The sequence below is a fragment of the Palaemon carinicauda genome, chromosome 30, assembly GCF_036898095.1.
Source record: "Palaemon carinicauda isolate YSFRI2023 chromosome 30, ASM3689809v2, whole genome shotgun sequence".
In the NCBI taxonomy this organism is placed as follows: Eukaryota; Metazoa; Arthropoda; class Malacostraca; order Decapoda; family Palaemonidae; genus Palaemon; species Palaemon carinicauda.
In genome coordinates, this window is record NC_090754.1 from 29,765,576 (window position 1) to 29,785,315 (window position 19,740).

Here is a 19,740-nt window from a genome sequence, read left to right on the forward strand (position 1 = left end):
ATATATATATATATGTATGTATGTATGTATATATATATATATATTATATATATATATATATATATATATATATATATATATATATATATATATATGGGTTTGCTTAGGAGTATATTCATGTAACATGAAAAGTTGCAAATAGACAGATGAAGTACTTAAAAAATTCCGTAGCACTCACATAGTGAGCTCAAAAGACGGGAATTTTCAAAGAAATTTTTTATAAGTACATAAACTAAAAACTTGCTGGTATGTGAGAAGTCTCACACTACTCTCATGAGAGCCCATCTCCTTTACAGGCTTCAAAACTTTGCCATGCCTAAGAGATTCTATGATATAGTTCACTTTATACAAGCAGGTACAACAAATATTGTATATACTCTGTCCACTATTGAGGAAACCTGTAAAATGATTGAACTTGATGGGAAAAAATTATGAAGGCTGAGCTAACCCTTTTTAAACAACTTTCTCGAACTATTCCTAGAAGTTAGGGATATCTAAGTAATGATTTAATCATTAAGGGAAAACATATATTTAAGAGAAAAAATAAACTTACCATTGGACCAGTTTGGTTATTACTTTGAATATTCTTATCTTGACTAGCAGAAAGTAAAAGTGGCTCAGCATTATCATAATCTGATGGGGGCAAAATCCTTGTCATTTTCAATTCTGGATCTCCATTTTTGCACAACTCTTTTAACATGAGTGCAAGGCTGCTGAAAGATTGTTCTTTGTCTTTTATATGGACCTGAAACATTTAAAGAGAATAAATTTCTCTTAAACAATCATAAAATTAATTATTAATAATAATTGCATATAAAAAGGCACGTACAAAAGTGAGTATTGAACATAACCACTATATAAATATGACAAATTCGAAGATAATTTGTATTTTTCATAACCATACAAACCTTAGCTATTTACAAAGGGTATTACTTTTAGCGCAGCTGAAATGACGAGCCAATAGTTTTTAACGAGGGTTAATTACCCCCGCGCTAGTTAGCGGGGGGTGGGGAAGGGTAGCTTGCTACCCCTCCCCCCTCCACACACCGGTGACTTGCTTCACTTCACTTAGAGGTAGGACTTGACTTGGGGGTCAGGGATGGCGGGCACATATGTGTAAATAGCTAAGGTTTGTATGGTTAGGAAAAATACAAATTATCTTTGAAATTTGTCATTTGTTCCGTAACCGAAATACAAACCACGCTATTTACAAAGGGTGACTTACCCCTTAGGAAGGGTGGAAAGTCCCCAGCCTTACTGACTTCGGCTTGCCCGGGGGCTCGATCCCTCAGTGAGCAGCACCAGAGAGAGGGAGCCCCTGTACCTCACAGGTTCCTAGCATCGCTAGGAACGAGTGGCCTACATAAGTAGTGTGAGGAGGAGAGTGTGACTCGTCCTATGAAGTTGACCTTGAGACCTTCAGATAGGAATTCTAGGATAGGACGTTCCCCATACCACCTCGTCAGGGTATGGGAGACGCAACAGTATTAAGCTTAATACTAGGAGCACAAAGAAGCATGGGTTACCTGCAGAGGTCGAGGTCAGCTATGCGAGGACCAGGATGCTGCTTCCCCAAGAGAGGGGAGAATGAAGAAAGAAGTAAGGGTCAGACATACTCTTTCATTCACACAGACTAAGACCGGGTAACAACGCCCTCAACCTACTGCTATTTGTCCAAAAAGGAGCCTGAGGTTAGACCAGCTGTTGTGCAGCCACCACAGGGCCGATAGAGAATGTATCGAGGCTCCTGTGGGTCACGTCTTGCAGGTAGTGGGCTGTGAAGGTCGTTTGACGCTTCCAGACCCCAGCTTGAAGTACCTGCGTCACAGAGAAGTTTCTCTTGAAGGCCAGGGATGTAGCAATACCCCTGACATCGTGGGCCCGAAGGCGACGTGATGGAGGAGGGTCAGGATTCAGGGCATGGTGGATAACCCTTCGAATCCAAGCAGAGATGGTGTTCCTGGTGACCCTCCTCTTTGTCCTGCCTGTGCTCACAAACAAAGCTCGCACATGAGGACGGACTGCAGCCGTTCTCTTCAAGTAGTACCTCAGACACCTCACTGGGCATAGTAGCAGCTGGTCTGGGTCGTTTGTTACAGAACGGAGACTCGCGATCCTGAAAGAGTCGAACCGAGGATTCGGCACTCCAGGATTCTGAGTCTTGGCCACAAACTCAGGGACGAACCTGAACGTTACCTCCCCCCATCCCCTAGAATGGGCGATGTCGTACGAGAGACCATGAAGTTCACTAACTCGCTTGGCCGAGGCCAAGGCGAGTAGGAAAGCCGTCTTCCAAGACAGGTGGCGATCGGAGGCCTGGCGTAATGGCTCGAAGGGAGGTCTCTTGAGAGACCTGAGGACTCGAACCACGTTCCAAGGAGGGGGTCTCACTTCCGACTGGGGGCAGGTAAGCTCATAGCTACATATGAGTAAAGAGAGTTCTAGCGATGAAGAAATATCCACGCCCTTCAATCTGAAGGCCAAGCTTAAGGCTGAGCGATAGCCTTTCACTGCCGAGACAGAAAGGCGCATTTCTTCTCGCAGATACACAAGGAAGTCCGCTATTGCTGGAATGGTGGCATCGAGTGGAGAGATACCCCTTCCACGACACCAACCACAAAAGACTCTCCACTTCGCTTGGTAGACTCCCTCAGAGGACCTTCGCAGGTGCCGAGACATTCTCTCCGCAACCTGTTGCGAAAAGCCTCTCTCCGCGAGGAGACGCTGGATAGTCTCCAGGCGTGAAGCCGAAGCGAGGCTACGGCCCTGTGAGGGACACCGGAGTGGGGTTGTCTGAGAAGCTCGTGTCGTGGAGGAAGCTCCCTTGGGAGTTCCGTCAGGAGTTGCAGAAGGTCCGGAAACCATTCCGCGTGATGCCATAGCGGAGCTACTAGAGTCATGGAACAGTTGACCGATAGTCTGGTCCTGTTGAGCACCCTTCTCATCAGACAGAATGGTGGGAAGGCGTACACGTCGATGTTGTCCCACCGTTGCTGGAAAGCATCTTGCCAGAGTGCCTTGGGGTCCGGGACTGGTGAGCAGTACAGGGGCAGCTTGAAGTTCAAGGCTGTCGCGAACAAGTCCACCGTCGGGGAACCCCACAAAGTCAGGACTTTGTTGGCTATCTGAGGATCCAAAGACCACTCGGTACTCACTATCTGCGAAGCCCTGCTCAGACTGTCGGCGAGCACATTCCTCTTGCCAGGAATGAAGCGAGCTGATAGTGTTATCGAGTGGGTTTCGGTCCACCTCAGAGTCTCTACTGCAAGATGGGATAGCTATTGCGAAAAAGTGCCTCCCTGCTTGTTGATATAAGCCACTACCGTGGTGTTGTCGCTCATCACCACCACGGAGTGACCCGCCAGGAACCGTTGGAACTGTTGAAGGGCCAGAAAGACGGCCTTCAATTCTAGCAGGTTGATGTGTAGGCACTTTTCTGATTCTGACCAAAGGCCTGAGGCCCTCTGGTTCAGAACGTGCGCCCCCCACCCTTCTTTTGACGCGTCCGAAAACAGAGTCAATTCCGGGGGGAGGACGAGAAGACTCACTCCCTTCCGCAGGTTCTCGTCGGCCAGCCACCACCGCAAGTCCGTCTGTTCCAGAGACCCCATTGGGATCAGAATGTCCGAGGAATCGGATCCTTGATTCCACCGGGACTTGAGCCGCCATTGAAGGGATCTCATCCTGAGGCGGCTGTTTGGAACCAGGCGGGCCAGGGAGGATAGGTGGCCTAAGAGACGCAACCACGATTGGGCGGGGAGTTCTTTTCGCCTGAGGAAAGGTTTCGCCACCCTCCTCAGCCTTGCTATCCGGTCGTCTGATGGAAAGGCTTTGTGGAGATTGGTGTCTATTAGCATGCCTAGATAAACCAGTCGTTGGGACGGCTGCAGAGAGGACTTCTCGAGGTTTACCACGATCCCCAGATCCTGGCAAAGATCTAGAAGCCTGTCTCGGTGCCGAAGAAGGGTCGACTCCGAGTCTGCTAGGATCAGCCAATCGTCTAGGTAACGAAGGAGACGAATGCTGTTCCTGTGCGCCCAAGTCGAAATCAGGGTGAACACTCTGGTGAACACCTGAGGAGCTGTGGAGAGACCGAAACACAGCACCTTGAACTGGTAGATCTTGTTGTCTAGGCAGAATCTCAGGTACTTCCTGGAAGACGGATGGATTGGGATCTGGAAGTACGCATCCTTTAGATCCAGTGTACACATGAAGTCTTGTGGTCTCACCGCAAGTCTGACCGTGTCTGCTGTCTCCATGCTGAACCGGGTTTGTTTGACAAACCTGTTCAGAGCCGAGAGATCGATGACGGGTCTCCAGCCTCCACTAGCCTTCTTTACAAGAAAGAGTCGACTGAAGAAGCCTGGAGAGCCGTCCACGACCTCCTGGAGAGCACCCTTCTCGAACATGGTCTCGACTTCGGCCTGAAGGGCCAGCCCCTTTGCCGATCCCATGGCATAGGAGCTCAACGACACTGGATTCGCTGTCAGGGGAGGTTGAGATGACGTGAACCGGATGCGATAACCTTGGCTGATCACTGAGACCGTCCAAGCATCGGCCCCGTGATGTTGCCACCTGCGGACGCAACGCTGAAGGCATCCCCTCACAGGTGGACACGCAGGGGGACTGCCACCCCTAGGGCTTGCGGCCGCGGCCGCCACCCCTAGAAGTCTTGCCTCCCCTGGAGGACTTACCGCCCCTCTTGACCTTGGCTGGAAAGGGCTGGGGCTTAGACACCACTTTCTTAGCTGCCGGTGCCTGTTTGGGAGCCTTACGAGGCTGTTGCTGCTGTTGTGGCGGGGCTGGAGGCTTATAGGGCCGAGTTGTAAGGGCCCTGTGGAGGAGGGAGTCCGTGCTGGATTTCCTCCACCTCTCAGCCGTTCGCTCCAAGTCTTGAGGCTCAAACAGGCTCTCCCCCAGGAGGGAGGCATGTCGGAGCCTACACACATCTACGGCGGGAACCTTCGGATGGAATCTCTCGGACACAGCATCGCGACGCTTCAACACCGAGTTGGCCCACTGGGTGGTAACCTGGTGCGCCAAAAACTCGATGGAGCGGGTGCCCGAGAGCAAGAAGGTCTCTAGGGCCTTCCTATTGGTCTCCCTTGGACAAGTCCTCCGATCGCAATAGGATGCCCAGAGATCCTAACCAGAAGTCCAGCCACGAAGTGGCCTGCATGGCACACTTAGCGACCTTCTCGTGGTTAAGGATCTCTGCCGCCGAGAACGACACCTGCCGGGCAGAGAGTTTCTCCAAGGGAACTCCCTTCGCCAGCTCCTCCACAGAGTGATGGAGAGGAAGAGCGAGGTTGTGCTCACCCAGGATCTCGAAATACCTCCTCTGCTGAAGGCGAGGAGGAGGGATGAGTTTGTTCCCGGCAGTGGAACGACTGGAGGAGGCAAGAAGTGCGAGCTGAGCATTGGCCCTAGCTCTGGCACTCTTCAGCCCCCGAGACCAGGGCAGAGCTGCACTGGTCTTAGGGGCCTTCCGAACGTCAAACACTTCATCCAGAATCGTGTCTTTGCCTTCACGGGGGGGGATGACTGGATCCGTAAGACTGTTAAGTTGCCTTATCAGGCTTAGGACCTGCCAGAAGGCATGTTCGGACTCTTGCTGTTCTCCTCCCTGCGGGCTGGCAGCTAAGTCTCCTGCCCCAGGAATCTCTTCCTGGGGTGATACGTGGACATTCCCCTGGGTAGTCGTGGGTTCCTGACGAATCCTTGCAGAGGATTTAGGGATGGTCTTGGAATCCTTGGGTTCCCTCCTGGGAGGGATACAGGATCCCAACAACGAAGTTCGAGGGGCCCCTTCCTCACGAGACGATTCTCCTGCCTGAAGCGAAGTCTCCGCCCCTGGTGCCGAGGGGAAGACTACCGCCCCACTGGACTCACCTGAGGACGGAAAGGCCTCGTCCACAGGAGAAGGAGAGAGTACTCGTGCAGGAGAGGGGACCCTCGAGACCGACCTCTTGGGAACCAACTTCGCCCTGGGGGAAGTCACCACGAAGTCCACTCCTCTCTTTCTCTTCAGCGTAGGAGAGACAGCCGCTGATTTGTTACCCTGGCCGGCGAGTGCTGGTTTCATAACCCTCACTAACGCCCGTGCCAGCGGACCAAACCAAGTCAGCTGCTCCAAGGACACAGAGTCCGAAATCCTCGCTAAGGTGAAAGGGATCGGGCGATCCTTTGGAGTGGACACGACGGTACCTGCCTGAAAAGAAGGTGGGGAAGAATGCTGTACTGACCTGTCTTCGACCTGCACTACCAACCTGTGCTTGGATGGAGGTGATCCCGAGTGCCGTCTAGGAGCACGCATCCCTGCTGCTACCACCGGCTGTGGAATTCGCCGCGAACTATGGTCGCGCGAGGGCGAACGGTCGCGCAAAGGCGAATGGTCGCGCGGGTGATTGCGCGGGCGCACGGGCGAGCGGTCGCGCGGGCGAGCGGTCGCGCGGGCGAGTGGGCGAGCGATCGCGCGGGCGCGCAGGCGAGCGATCGCGCGGGGCGCGCAGGCGAGCGATCGCGCGGGCGCGCAGGCGAGCGATCGCGCGGGCGCGCAGGCGAGCGATCGCGCGGGCGCGCAGGCGAGCGATCGCGCGGGCGCGCAGGCGAGTGGGCGTGAGGGTGGGCAGGTAAATGAACACGTGTCCGAGGCGACGAACGCAAGCGATGGCACGACGGCGAGGGATCGTGCTGCCGCGTAGGTGAAGAAGATCGCTGGCGATGTAGATCCACAGGCGATCGATGACGAGCTGTGGTATGTCGATGCACTGATGTGCGATGGTGAGCTGCATGCGCAGGTGAATGACCGCGTGATGGTAAGCGATGGCAAGCAGCATGTGTAGGTGAATGATCGCTTGATAGGGTGCGATGGTGATCAGCATCCGCAAGAGGGCGATCGTTCAGGGTTGTGCGATGAGGAGCAGCATGCGTAAGAGGGCGATCGTGCAGGGTTGTGCGATGGCGAGCAGCATGCGCAGGTGAATGATCGCGTGAAAGGGTGCGATGGTGATCAGCATCCGCAGGAGGGCGATCGTTCAGGGTTGTGCGATGAGGAGCAGCATGCGTAAGCGGGCGATCGTGCAGGGTTGTGCGATGGCAAGCAGCATGCGCAGGTGAATGATCGCGTGAAAGGGTGCGATGGTGATCAGCATCCGCAGGAGGGCGATCGTTCAGGGTTGTGCGATGAGGAGCAGCATGCGTAAGCGGGCGATCATGCAGGGTCGTGCGATGGCGAGCAGCATGTGTAGGTGATCGCTGGCGAGCTGGTGATCGCTGGCGAGCAGAAGGTCGACGCGTGTCCTGTGAGAGGACAGGTGGTGCGGCGCGTTCACGACCAGGAACGGGAAGATCGCTGGCGCGTTGGCGAACATGTGTTTCTGACACACGCGCAGCACGATGTTGCGTAGCCACAGGACCAGGTGGATGGTGAGCAGGGAGTTCAGCAGGAACTAAAGGGTGGTCAGAGACCGCAGGGCGATGGTCCTCAAATGAGCGCTGACGCTCGGAAGAGAGCTGACGAGCAGGAGAGTGCTGGCGAGGGGGGGCGAACATCAGGAGAGAGCCGACAAGCAGGAGAGTCTTGGCGAGCAGGAGATCGTCGACGAGCAGGAGATCGCTGGCGAGCAGGAGATCACTGGCGAGCAGGAGAGCGCTGGCGAGCAGGAGAACGCTTGTGCGCTAGCCCTGCTCGCGTAAGGGAAGAATCCCTTAGCCCCGAAGGGACCGTTGCCCGTCGGGTGACGAGTTCTCCAGAAGGCGAAGAGCCGGCAGGAGATGGTGAGCGGTCTGCAGAGAGGTTCAAGGAGGGCGGAGCAGTCGGTTGAGGCTGACGAGGAGAGTCCCCCCCGGAGGACGAAGACCCAAAAAGGCGCCTCTTAGACCCCCTGTAAGGGGAAGGGAGGCCCTTGTGGCATAGAGGGTGGTGAGCCTTACGGCGGAGGCGGCCTCGGGGGAGATCGTCGGGACCATCGGTCCTCCGAAGGGGAGTCTCCGTCAAAACACTTCCCTCAGAAGGAAGCTGGGCAGCAGTCGAGACCGAAGGACTCACTTCCCCCTTCGAAGGATGCATGGAAGGAGGAGGAGAGCCTTGAGCACCATCACCAGCAACAGCACCTGCGGCGGAAGGCCCAGCCACGTCGGAGGCCTCTGTCACCACGACGTCGACAATAGACAGAGGGTCTACCTCCGCTACCACCGGCGACTGTTTAACAGCGGCCCCCAACGAGACAAGGTCAATAAGAGCGACCCTGGAGGGCAAGCCCTTAAGCCCAAGGAACGACCAAATCTGTAAAAGATCATCACTGGATAAGGCATTATTATCAATAACCTCCCCCGGAGGAGGAGGGGGAACCGCCTCGCTATGGGAGGCGACGCCCTCTCCCCCCACCGAAGGTAGGGAAACAGAACAAGGGCCCGCGCTCCCACTCGGACGACTCTCCTTAGGAGGCGGACGAGGGGGAGCTTCGGAGGAGGTTTGGGGGGCGGAAGAAGAGTCCCGAGAACCTTCCTCCTTCAAGGCTAACCCCGGAGGAGAACGGTCTCTCTTGGACTTCTTCTTACGCCGACGGCCAAACCTCTCCCACTGGGAGGCACACCACTCCCTGCACTCATGGCACATGTTATCCTGGTCGCACCGTCGGCCCCGACATTGAGGGCAGAGGGTGTGAGGATCCGTAATAACGTCCGACATGAAAGTCCCACAAGGACGGCCGGCAACTCCAGGGCATGTACGCATAGTAAATAAAAGAAAATAACTGAAGGTCAACTTCCAACCAATCACACAAGCTGAAAAGAAAAAGCAGAAAATTAAAGGCTGTCACGAAGGCGATGAACAGACACGTCTGATCACCGCCGAGCCAAAAGTGAAGTGAAGCAAGTCACCGGTGTGAGGAGGGGGGAGGGGTAGCAAGCTACCCTTCCCCACCCCCCGCTAACTAGCGCGGGGGTAATTAACCCTTGTTAAAAACTATTGGCTCGTCATTTCAGCTGCGCTAAAAGTAATACCCTTTGTAAATAGCGTGGTTTGTATTTCGGTTATGGAACAAAAGAAAGTTTTAATAACTACAACAATATATTGATATCTGTCTTACATTCATACTGTATTATTTGTCTACTTCAAAATTCAACACTTGGCACTATTTTAAAAAAATTATCTTCTATATCCCCCATTAAGTTAATTTACATAGGGCTTTCTTGAACTTATATGAGCTGAGAAGTAACATAGTGTATGCTTATTTCCCTTGCAACCAATGAAAAGTATCTCAGTCACATGGTAGCACTTGCTTAGTACACCTTTCTTGTGTACTATAAATTTTCCCTCAAGTTGCAAACAATGCAAAGTATCTCAGCCTAGTCATAACATTTACTTAGTGCACCTCTCAAAAATTTAGTTGTTGTTGTTGTTATTAGCTAAGCTACAACCCTAGTTAAAAGATCAAAATACAGTAATATAATAAGCCCAAGGGCTCCAACAGGAAAAAATAGCTTGGTAAGGAAATGAAATAAGGAAACAAATAAACGATATTACATAAATATACTATAAAAAGACTTATGTCAACCTGTTCCACATAAAAACATATGCTGCAAGTTTGAGATTTTGACGTTCTATCGATTCAATAACCCGAATAGGAAGATCATTTCTCAACTTGATCACAGCTGGAATAAAACTTCTAGAATACTTTGTAGTATTGAGGCTCATGATGCAGAAGGCCTGACTATTAGAATTAATGGCCTGCCCAGTACAGTATTACGAACAAGATGGAACTGTCCGGGAAGATCTGAATGTAAAGGGTGATCAGATTTATGAAAAATCTTATAAAAATGCATAACAAACTAATTGATAGACAGTGCCAAAGATTAATATTTAGATAAGGAATAAGAAATTTAATAGAACATAAGTTCCTATCCAACAAATTAAGATGAGAATCAGCGGCTGAAGACGAGACAGAAGAACTATACTCGAAACAAGGTAGAATGAATGAATTAAAACACTTCTTCAGAAAAGGTTGATCACCAAAAATCTTAGAAGACTTTCTCAATGAGCCAATCTTTTGTGCAATTGAAGAAGACACATACCTAATGTGTTTCTCAAAAGTAAATTTGCTGTCAGGAATCACACCTAAAATTTCCAGAGTCATAGTGTTAAAGAAACATTATCAATGCTGAGATCGTGATGTTGAGGAGCCACTGTCCTTGACCTACTTACAATCATACTTTGAGTTTTGTTAGGGTTCAACTTCATGCTCCATAATTTGCACCATGCACTAATTTTAGTTAGATCTCTATTAGGGATTCAGCAATTCCAGGTCTACGTTCAAGAGATGGAATTGATGCAAAGAGCATAGCATCATCTGCATAAGCAACAAGCTTGTTTTCAAGGCCAATCCACATGTCATGTGTATATAGTATGAATAGTAATAGACCAAAAACACTATTCTGAGGATAAAAACTAAATCTTGATGACGTTTACTAAATTTCATTTCTTTGAAAAATGTGAAATCTATTATCAGCAGATGAAAGAAAAATGACTAACCTGTCCTTCTGCTTTCAAAACAGTGTGAGTAGCTGGTGGCTTGTCTGCTTGAACAGTGATGTCAAGTTTATAGGTATTGTAATCAGATGCGGATTCACGGAGAACAGCAACACCCAAAAGGCCACCACCTTTCTCTTTCAACTTTCTTGCAGAATAAACACTCCTAAAATAGAGATACCAACCCTTCTCTTAAATCGCAAAATTGAATAACAAAAATCATGTTATAAATAAATTCAAATGTTATCACTAAGAAATATTTTAATATCAGAATCATTCTAATAGAAAAATAAACTATATACAAATGTATTTGCTTTAATTGTTAGTTAAAATGTTTGGGGATACAATATACAATAACTTTATGGATTGCAATATGCCTTAGAAAGTCATACACATGATGTAAATTAATTCTTGAAAAATATCATTCAAATTACATACCCAATTGGTCCATGACACTTATTATTTCGAAGGTATTCAAGGGACGGGGTTGAAAGCTCTCGACACAAATCAAAAGTCCATGTTCGTAAAAGTCGATAATACCTGTGGATTTTTAATTTTTGTAATAAATTTATTTATTGTCATACTAGCAGAGAATTTATGAAGCTTACATAATTGGAAGAATATTTCTGTTGAACACATAAATTAGAATTACAAAAAGGACAAGTCTGTTCTTAATATCCTATATAATTGCTCAATACATCGAGTAACAAACTCTGATGGGAAATGCCAAAGTTATTGAGGAATGCGGTACTCAATGACAGACTTGTCAAGATTCGTAGTGATTGCTTTGATCCTGCTATACTCAGCACAGTGAGAAATGCCGGATATGGGAAGGCACCTGGTTTTAAAATATTGCCAGATCTCCATAGATCACTAGCTTGCCTTCTTTCTTCATACCCCAACCCGCCTGCTTACCCTCTGTCTCTATCTTTGTTAATATTTCTATTTCTATATAAATTGGTGCATTTCCAAAATATTTTCCAAAACATTCTAACTTTTGTTCCACACCACCAATGAGGTAAAATTCATGGCATATTTTCTGTACAAAGGAATACTGTAAGAGAGAGAGAGAGAGAGAGAGAGAGAGAGAGAGAGAGAGAGAGAGAGAGAGAGAGAGAGAGAGAGAGAGAGAGAGAGAGAGAGAGCAAATAATCGTAGAAAAGAAAATTAGATGAAGGAAGATATAGACATCAAATTATAAAATAATGGGAAGGAAAAATAATGGGAAGGAAAAATAAAAAAGAGAGAGAGAGAGAGAGAGAGAGAGAGAGAGAGAGAGAGAGCTATTTCAATGTTCAAGGGTATAATGATGACCCTCTGGAGTTAAACAAAGGACAAAGAAATAGGTGCAAAAATATCATCCTTCCTGCCAGCATTGAAGTATGGTACCTGAGGCTCAAAAAATTAGGCAGATTAAAATTGAGTGGCAGTCTTAGAGTGATTTAATCCCTGATGTAATGTGATTTTTAAATGTTTTGTAGGATTTACAGTATATACAGTAGTTTCAGTCTTTTTGACATTTGGGAGATTCTTCTTGAGAAGGATAGACCAGGAAAAATAATCTATGTTAATGACCACACCCTAAGAAATATTGTTGAATCCTTCTTGATTACCAATACCCAACGTAAGACTTTAAAACTAACCCCAGGTCTCTTTTCTGTTATTCTCATATTATCCTCTTTCCTAAAATAAGACTTACCTGGAATCTTCAAGAAACTGACAACTTAGGTATCACATTTTTCTATAGAAATACAATATCACTGTATATTGTATATCTATTCATTTCCTTTTGCAGCTTAATACACACTCACACACATGCATATATATATATATATATATATATATATATATATATATATATATATATATACACATATATATACATATCCACATATATATACACACATATATATATATATATATATAATATATATATATATATATATATATATAATATATATATATTTTACTTATATATATATATATATATATATATATATATATATATATATATATAATCGTATTTATATATATATATATATATATATATATATATATATATCACTTTTAATGGCATTTGTGGACTATGATAGTATGCACCAGCCAATTTTGTGGAGTCTGTTATTATGGAGTTCCTCTTAAATATGTAAATTTGATTAAGTCTGTTCATAAGCATAGCAAGTGTAAAGTTAATGTTAGTAGAGTCCTATCAAATGAGTTTCCAGTGAACATTGGAGTGCTCCAAGGGAATGTGTTGTCATCTATCTTTTTTCCCTAACAATAGATTTTGTAATGCTAAGAACAGTTGGGGATGGTGGAAAAGGATTGGACTGGATTGGTAATAGGACATTAGCTTCTTAGGAGGCTGTGCAGTAAGTGCACGGGGTGATGTAGCCGGTGATTTTAGTCCTATGGAAGCATTCTAAACATTGTAGAGCCTATGCAGTAAGTGCAGAGGAGAGACGTCAAAGAAAAAACGGATTTTGAGCGAAGCGAAAAATCTATTTTTGGGTAAGATGGCCATGTCGTCCTGATGGAAGTTCCTTAAAGGCAGCTTCCTAGGGTATATTACAACTACGGCGATATTCCCAGAGAATTTACCTTAAGGTACCCAGAATTCTAACTCCTGGAGCGAGTATCCCTAAAAAAGACCTTAGGGATATCGTAAATATCAGTGGACGTATTCTTGACACGCCTCATAGCAATCTATACCCCGAATAGAGTTAACACTTCGTAGGGGTCAAATGGCAAGAAAACGAAAACGATAAGAAAGGGGGGAGCCGTTCGTAAGGCATCTCTCCTCCCCGTTTCGTAAGCGTGCCCTGCGCCGCTCGCGGCACCATCTGTATTCCTTGTAGCGATACACGAGGTGCTACAGATACTGTATGTAGGGAGGGGTCCTACAACCCTTTTCTCTTTTTTTTTTTTTTTTTTTTTTTGAAAAGGGACAGGGCGGGTCCATCAGGACGACATGGCCATCTTACCCAAAAATAGATTTTTCGCTTCGCTCAAAATCCGTTTTTTGGGCTCAAGCCATGTCGTCCTGATGGAAGTATACCAGAGCATTACTGTATCTGTGGATTCTCAATACGTGCCGTACTCCTCAGGAATGTTTCTTAGTCAACTCGACTGAAAGACCTAAGATGTTACCGTTATACATCTTTTCACTAATCATAAGCCATGAAAGCGCTTCCTGCCCCCTACAGGGAGGAGTCCTACTAGACTCTAGAAACGAACGAAGAGTACATATACCTATGTATGAATCACTCGCCAGCCAGTACAATATAGTGGTCTCACTCTATATGAAGTAAAGCATAGTCCTTACGGAACTACAGCATCCAAGGGAAAAAATCCCGACCAGCACCCTGGTCGAAGTAAAAATAGACAAAAAGGTTATATTTGCGTAGGATTAAACTTGCTGCCGCCACCGTCCTCAGAGAGGGGTGGAGCCCTTTATGCTAAGGAAAGTATAAACCAGTGCAACAAGGCTTGCATTAAGGAATAGGCTATTATAGATATCCCCGATTAATATACATAGGCTAAATGCTCAATAATTAAAATGAAATCAATATAGGTGAAGGAGACGCAAGGTTCCCGAGAACAAGTTTATTGAGTAACAATAAATAGACATGGTTACCACAAATATATACATATGATAGGTGGATGACCAACAATTTACACAAGTACCGTAGTGCATGGATGTATGGTTATCTGAAAGAAAACAATCAGGTCACTTGTCGCATACCAAGGTATCAAAGTTAACGTCCATGTTACTATCCACTGACATTAGCGTTAGCAACGCTCGGCACACCTGTCTGTACTTGTGCTACCATCACCATAATGCTGGAACAGTCACTGTGGGCTCCCAGAGCCTTCACTACTAGTTATACCAACGCATATAACTATACACTCACCCAAGAATCAAAGTCCCAAATAATTCCACTGTTCCTCGCAGAGTTAAACAGCAGGGTTAACGACGCAACCAACTGCTACCACAGACCTCTTTAGCTGCTCCACTTGCTTAGCATAGTGGCGAAAGAATACCCTGGAAGACTTCCAGCCAGTGTATGAACGAAGGTGTTCAAAATCCATAAAGTTAAAGAAGTTTAAGGATGAAGCAACTTTCCTCGGATCATGACCTGCGGGTGAACTGTCAGGATCCGCTCTGCGAATAAAATATGTAATTTTTGCCCTAAGCTGATTTAAAGATAAATTCGAGCCCGATGTTTCTCCTCTGAATAGTTGGCCCCCATGGAAGTCTGAAGTTCTACGAAGATAGACCTTTAGGCATTCTACGGGACATAGAGATGCATCTTCTTTCAGAGGGCAGATTCTCCAGGGACCCCACCTGTTGGTGGGCAACTCGTTCTTAGCGAGAAACGTAGGGTCCGGAAACAGGTTCAGTTCTCCCCCATCCAGGAACTGAACCCGGCCCTCCTCTCTCGAGAGGGCCACAATCTCACTAACTCTGGCCCCAGAAGCAAGGGCAAAAAGGAAGATCACTTTTTGAGTCAGGTCCTTCAATGTGCACTCCTCATTATCCAGTAATGAGGCAAAATGAAGGACTTTGTCTAACGACCACGAAATAGGCTTTGGAGGAGCTGAAGGTCTAAGCCTAGCACAGGCCTTCGGGATCTTATTAAACATCTCGTTAGCGAGGTCTACCTGGAAGGCATATAGAATGGGTCTTGTCAGAGCTGACTTACATGTAGAAATCGTGTTAGCCGCCAGCCCCTGTCCGTGGAGGTGGATGAAGAAGGATAGGCAGAACTCCGTAGAGATCTCGTGCGGATTCTTGTCTTTGACAAAGGCTACCCATTTCTTCCATGCTGATTCGTACTGCCTTCTAGTAGACTTTCACTTATATTCTTCCAGGAAGTCGATGCTATCTTTCGAGATTCCGAACCGTTTCTTCACCGCTAGGGAGAGAAAATCATGAGCTGCAGGGTCCGGGTTTTCTGTAATGAAGCGTAGACAGTCGACTTCTGGACTTGCTGGGACAGAACTGGGTCCGGGAGTGGTAGAAACTCTAGTCGTAGTTCCAGAGCTAGAGGGAACCATACACTGTTCGGCCACTTGTGGGCCACTATTGCTGCTACTCCCTTGAAGGATCTCAGTTTGTTGAGGACCCTCAACATCAGATTGTGAGGGGGAAACAGGTAGATCCTGGACCATCTGTTCCAATCGAGGGACATCGCATCTACTGCTTCCGCCAAGGGGTCCTCGTATGGGGACACATATCTCGGCAGCTTCTTGTTGTCCTTCGTCGCGAAGAGGTCTATCTGCAGTTCTGGGACTTGTCTCAAGATGAAGGAGAATGATCCTGCGTCTAGGGACCATTCCGACTCTATCGGTGTAACCCTGGATAGAGCGTCCGCGGTCACATTCCGGACTCCTTGAAGGTGAACTGCTGACAGGTGCCACTTCTTCTTCTCCGCCAGTCGAAATATGGCTAACATTACCTGGTTGAGAGGTGGAGATCTCGATCCCCGCCGATTCAGACATTTCACTACCACCTCGCTGTCCAGTACCAACCTTACATGGATCGAGTGACGTGGGGATACTTTCTTCAGGGTAAGAAGCACTGCCATAGCTTCTAGAAAGTTTATGTGAAAAGTCCCAAATAGCTTGGACCAGGTCCCTTGCACTTTTTTCCGATGGGAGTGACCCCCCCACCCTACCTTTGAGGCGTCTGTGTGGATTGTCACTGACGGGGGGGGGGGGGGGGGTTGAAGAGGTAGTGACCTCTTTAGACGACTGGCTTGAGACCACGGTCTGAGAAGAGAACGTAGCCGAAGTGGGACCGGTCTCTTCAAGTCCCTTCGCTCTTTCGATGCAAAGGTTCTCCAGACTCCCGCTGCATCTTTTAGCTGTGCTCTTAGCACTGGGTCTGTTACTGATGCGAACTGAAGAGAGCCCAAAACCCTCTCTTGTTCGCGTCTTGATATCCTCTCGGAACCTAGAAGTCTCCTGACAGACCCCGCTATTTCCTTCCTTTTCGACATCGGAATGGAAAAACGGTGTGACACTAGATCCCAGTGAATTCCCAACCACTGGAACCTCTGAGCTGGAGAAAGACGAGACTTCTTTCTGCTGATCATGAAACCTAGATATTCCAGGAACTGAATCACTTGTAGGGAAGCCTGCAAGCATTCCGCTCTGGATGCTGCCCACACCAACCAATCGTCCAGGTAGGCTACTACCTGGAACCCTTTTAGGCGTAACTGTTTGAGCGCTGCGCTCGCAAGCTTCGTAAAGATCCTTGGGGCTATGTTTAGCCCGAAGGGCATCGCTCTGAAAGCATAAAGTTTTTGTTGTAGCTTGAATCCTAGGTAGGGGGAGAGACGGCGACTTATTGGAACGTGCCAATATGCGTCTGACAAATCGATGGAGACGGTATATGCCCTCTTGGGCAGTAAGGCCCTTATGTGTTGTAACGTTAACATCTTGAACTTGTGGTTCACTATGAACTTGTTGAGTGGTGACAAGTCCAGAATGACTCTGAGTTTCCCCGAGTCTTTCTTGGGAACACAAAACAGCCTCCCTTGAAACTTGATGGACTTTACCCTCCGGATCACCTTTTTCTCCAACAGATCTTGGATGTACTCCTCCAAAACGGGGGTGGAGTGTTGGAAAAATTGAGGGCACTGGGGCGGAGTACTGTACCAACTCCAACCCAGTCCATTTTTGAGCAGGCTGTGGGCCCAGGGATCGAAGGTCCAGCGATCCCGGAAATACTGTAGTCTCCCACCTACCGGCGACACTTCACTTTGACTGCCCTGCAGTCTTGCCTCCCTGGCCGCGACCACCTCTGAATCCTCTTCCCCTAGAGGGGCGTCTCGCCGAACCTCTGGCTGCACCTCTGGGCTTTGCTCGAAACGTGGTCGATTGCCCTTCGAACACTGGATTGAATGCCGGGGATGCTGATGACACGGCTTGGGGTACCCATTGGAAGGTGGTCGGGGTCTGGGCTACCAGTTGTGGTACCGGAGGCAAAGCTGGCTGCTGCTGCTGCTGTCTTTGTGGTCTGAAAGGCTTGGCTGGACGGGAAGAAAACCTCGATTTCTTCGCCTTTCCTTTCGGCTGAGGGCCCTCATCAGGAGAAGACTTCCTCTTAAGGGACAGGCCCCACTTAAGGAGAAGATTACGGTTCTCAGTGGCTGCCTTGTCCACCACCTCTTTGACCACTTCGTTGGGAAAGAGATCTTTACCCCAGATGCTAGATGAAATGAGCCTCTTGGGTTCATGCCTCACTGTGGCCGAGGCGAAAACAAACTCTCTACAGGCCCTCCTCGCTTTGACAAAGCAATAGAGGTCCTTAGTCACCGTGGCCAGATGGATCTTGGCCATTACCATGAACATCTCAAGCATCTTGGGGTCGCTAGCCATTGTCTCCATGTTAGTCTGGAGAGACATCGAGGCTGCCAGGCGCTCCTTCGTGTCCAATTCCCTCCGTAGGAGGAATTCCGACAGCTTGGGAAGGTTTTCGCCGAACTGCTGACCTGCAATGTCGGCGTCCAACTTCCCAACCGAGAAAGTGAGGTGTACCTCCTTCCAGTCCTTATTATCCAGCGGCAAGGCCAACGACAGTGGTTTGCATTCCTCCAGAGATGGACACGGTTTGCCAGCTTCAACCGCCTTCAAGACGGCCGCGAACCCTTTCTGCATAAAGGGGAAGGCCCTAGCCGGGGAGGATACAAAGGAGGGGTGCTTCTTACTCAAAGCAGCAACTTTAGAGTTTGAGAACCCCCTCTCCTTCAATGCAGATGTTAGGGTAGCTTGAGCCTTGGAGTGATCCAGGATGATCACCTCCTTCGGTTCCGTCTCCTCCTTCGAGGCCGGCTCCTTCTTCAGACGGACATAACAGTCCGGGTAGGCCCCTCTACTGGGCCAGAATTCCACCTCCTCAAGGGGAACTGAGCCCAGTTTCTCCGACATGACGATCTTCCCGATCGTCATCGGCATGTGCTCGGCATATCTCCACGGGTTGGCATCCGAGCACAGAGGAAGGTCCTTCACGTTGAGCTTCTTTGGAGGTCCACGTGATGCTGTGATCTTCTGCATCTGGAGCTCCAAAGTAGCGGCCTTCTGATTATTCTCCCTCTGCATCTGTTGGATCATACCAACGATGGAAGAGAGAGCCTGTCCCAGCTCTGCTGGAAGAGCGGACGAAGTAGAGGGGATAGGTTCAGGGGTCTGAACCGGAACGTCTGAAGGTACGGGAACCTCTTCCTCCACGGCAATAGGATCTTGATCCTCCTCCTCACCCTCTGCGAGGAGATCCTGTTCCGCACGATCGGACAAGTCAGACATTTTGTCATCCAGCTGGATGTCCTGCATGGCATCCGCAACATCCTCCTCCACTGGGATCTGGACGAGAGGGATCTCCGGCCGAGGCTGGGGAACAACAGCGTCAGTGGAAGCTTTGGGAAAAAGGTATGCCCTCATCTTCTCATTAGGAAGATAAGGTCCAGTGGTGTTCTTCTGAAAACCCCTTACCCATAAACGGAGCTTCTCCCTCGCTGCATCCCTTGACTCCGCCGACCTAGGGGATTCAAAAGCCTCTGATAGCAGGTTAGTACATACTGCACATACCTGCGGATCCCAGTAGCGATGGTCATCATTGGAGGCTGCGCAAGCCGCGTGCCTCCTACACGAGACATGTCCGCAAAAGTTCTTGCTGCGGACATTGCAGAAGACACTATCACACTTCGGATGCTCCTCCTGTAAAAGAAGAAATTTTCCATGAATATCAAGTGAATTTCAATTCACATGTAAATATGAGTATTCACAAAGAATAAGGGAAAGACACTTACTTGTGAAACCCACACAATCACCTGTGGAAGCCCACCAGCCAAAAGTCACGTAGTTAGTCTTTACTAGAATAACCAGAGATCATATTTCCCAAGGAAATTAGGTGTAGCTCACACCTAAGGTAAAATTTTACCATTCTGGCCAGGGATGAAAAGAATTCTCTTTTTTATCCTTGTAAGGCGACACCAAGTGATTGCACAAAGTAACACAAGTAAGTTAGAAAAGACAGTGTTGTAACCTACTATATCATGGTCTCCCTTGGTTGAATACACCACTCAAGAAAGAACTGATACAGTACATGAGGGTGGTGTGCCGGCCGGCTATTGCCAGTCAGTACCCCCCCCCCCCCCCTTTTTTCCAAAGGTAGATCTCAAGTACACAACTCCAGATCACCC

General features: G+C 48.1%; 1 protein-coding gene across 1 annotated transcript in view; it reads right to left on the minus strand.

Annotated features, from left to right (window-relative positions):
• The window catches only part of hop (tyrosine-protein kinase hopscotch), a 243,615-nt gene that overhangs the window by 174,894 nt on the left and 48,981 nt on the right, over positions 1-19,740 (minus strand). Inside the window, exons 7-9 of the mRNA XM_068353566.1 lie at positions 10,970-11,071; positions 10,535-10,697; positions 554-745 (exon numbers count right to left, since the gene is read on the minus strand). Of these exons, the coding sequence (XP_068209667.1) occupies positions 554-745; positions 10,535-10,697; positions 10,970-11,071 (457 nt within the window). The remainder of the gene's footprint in view (positions 1-553; positions 746-10,534; positions 10,698-10,969; positions 11,072-19,740) is intronic.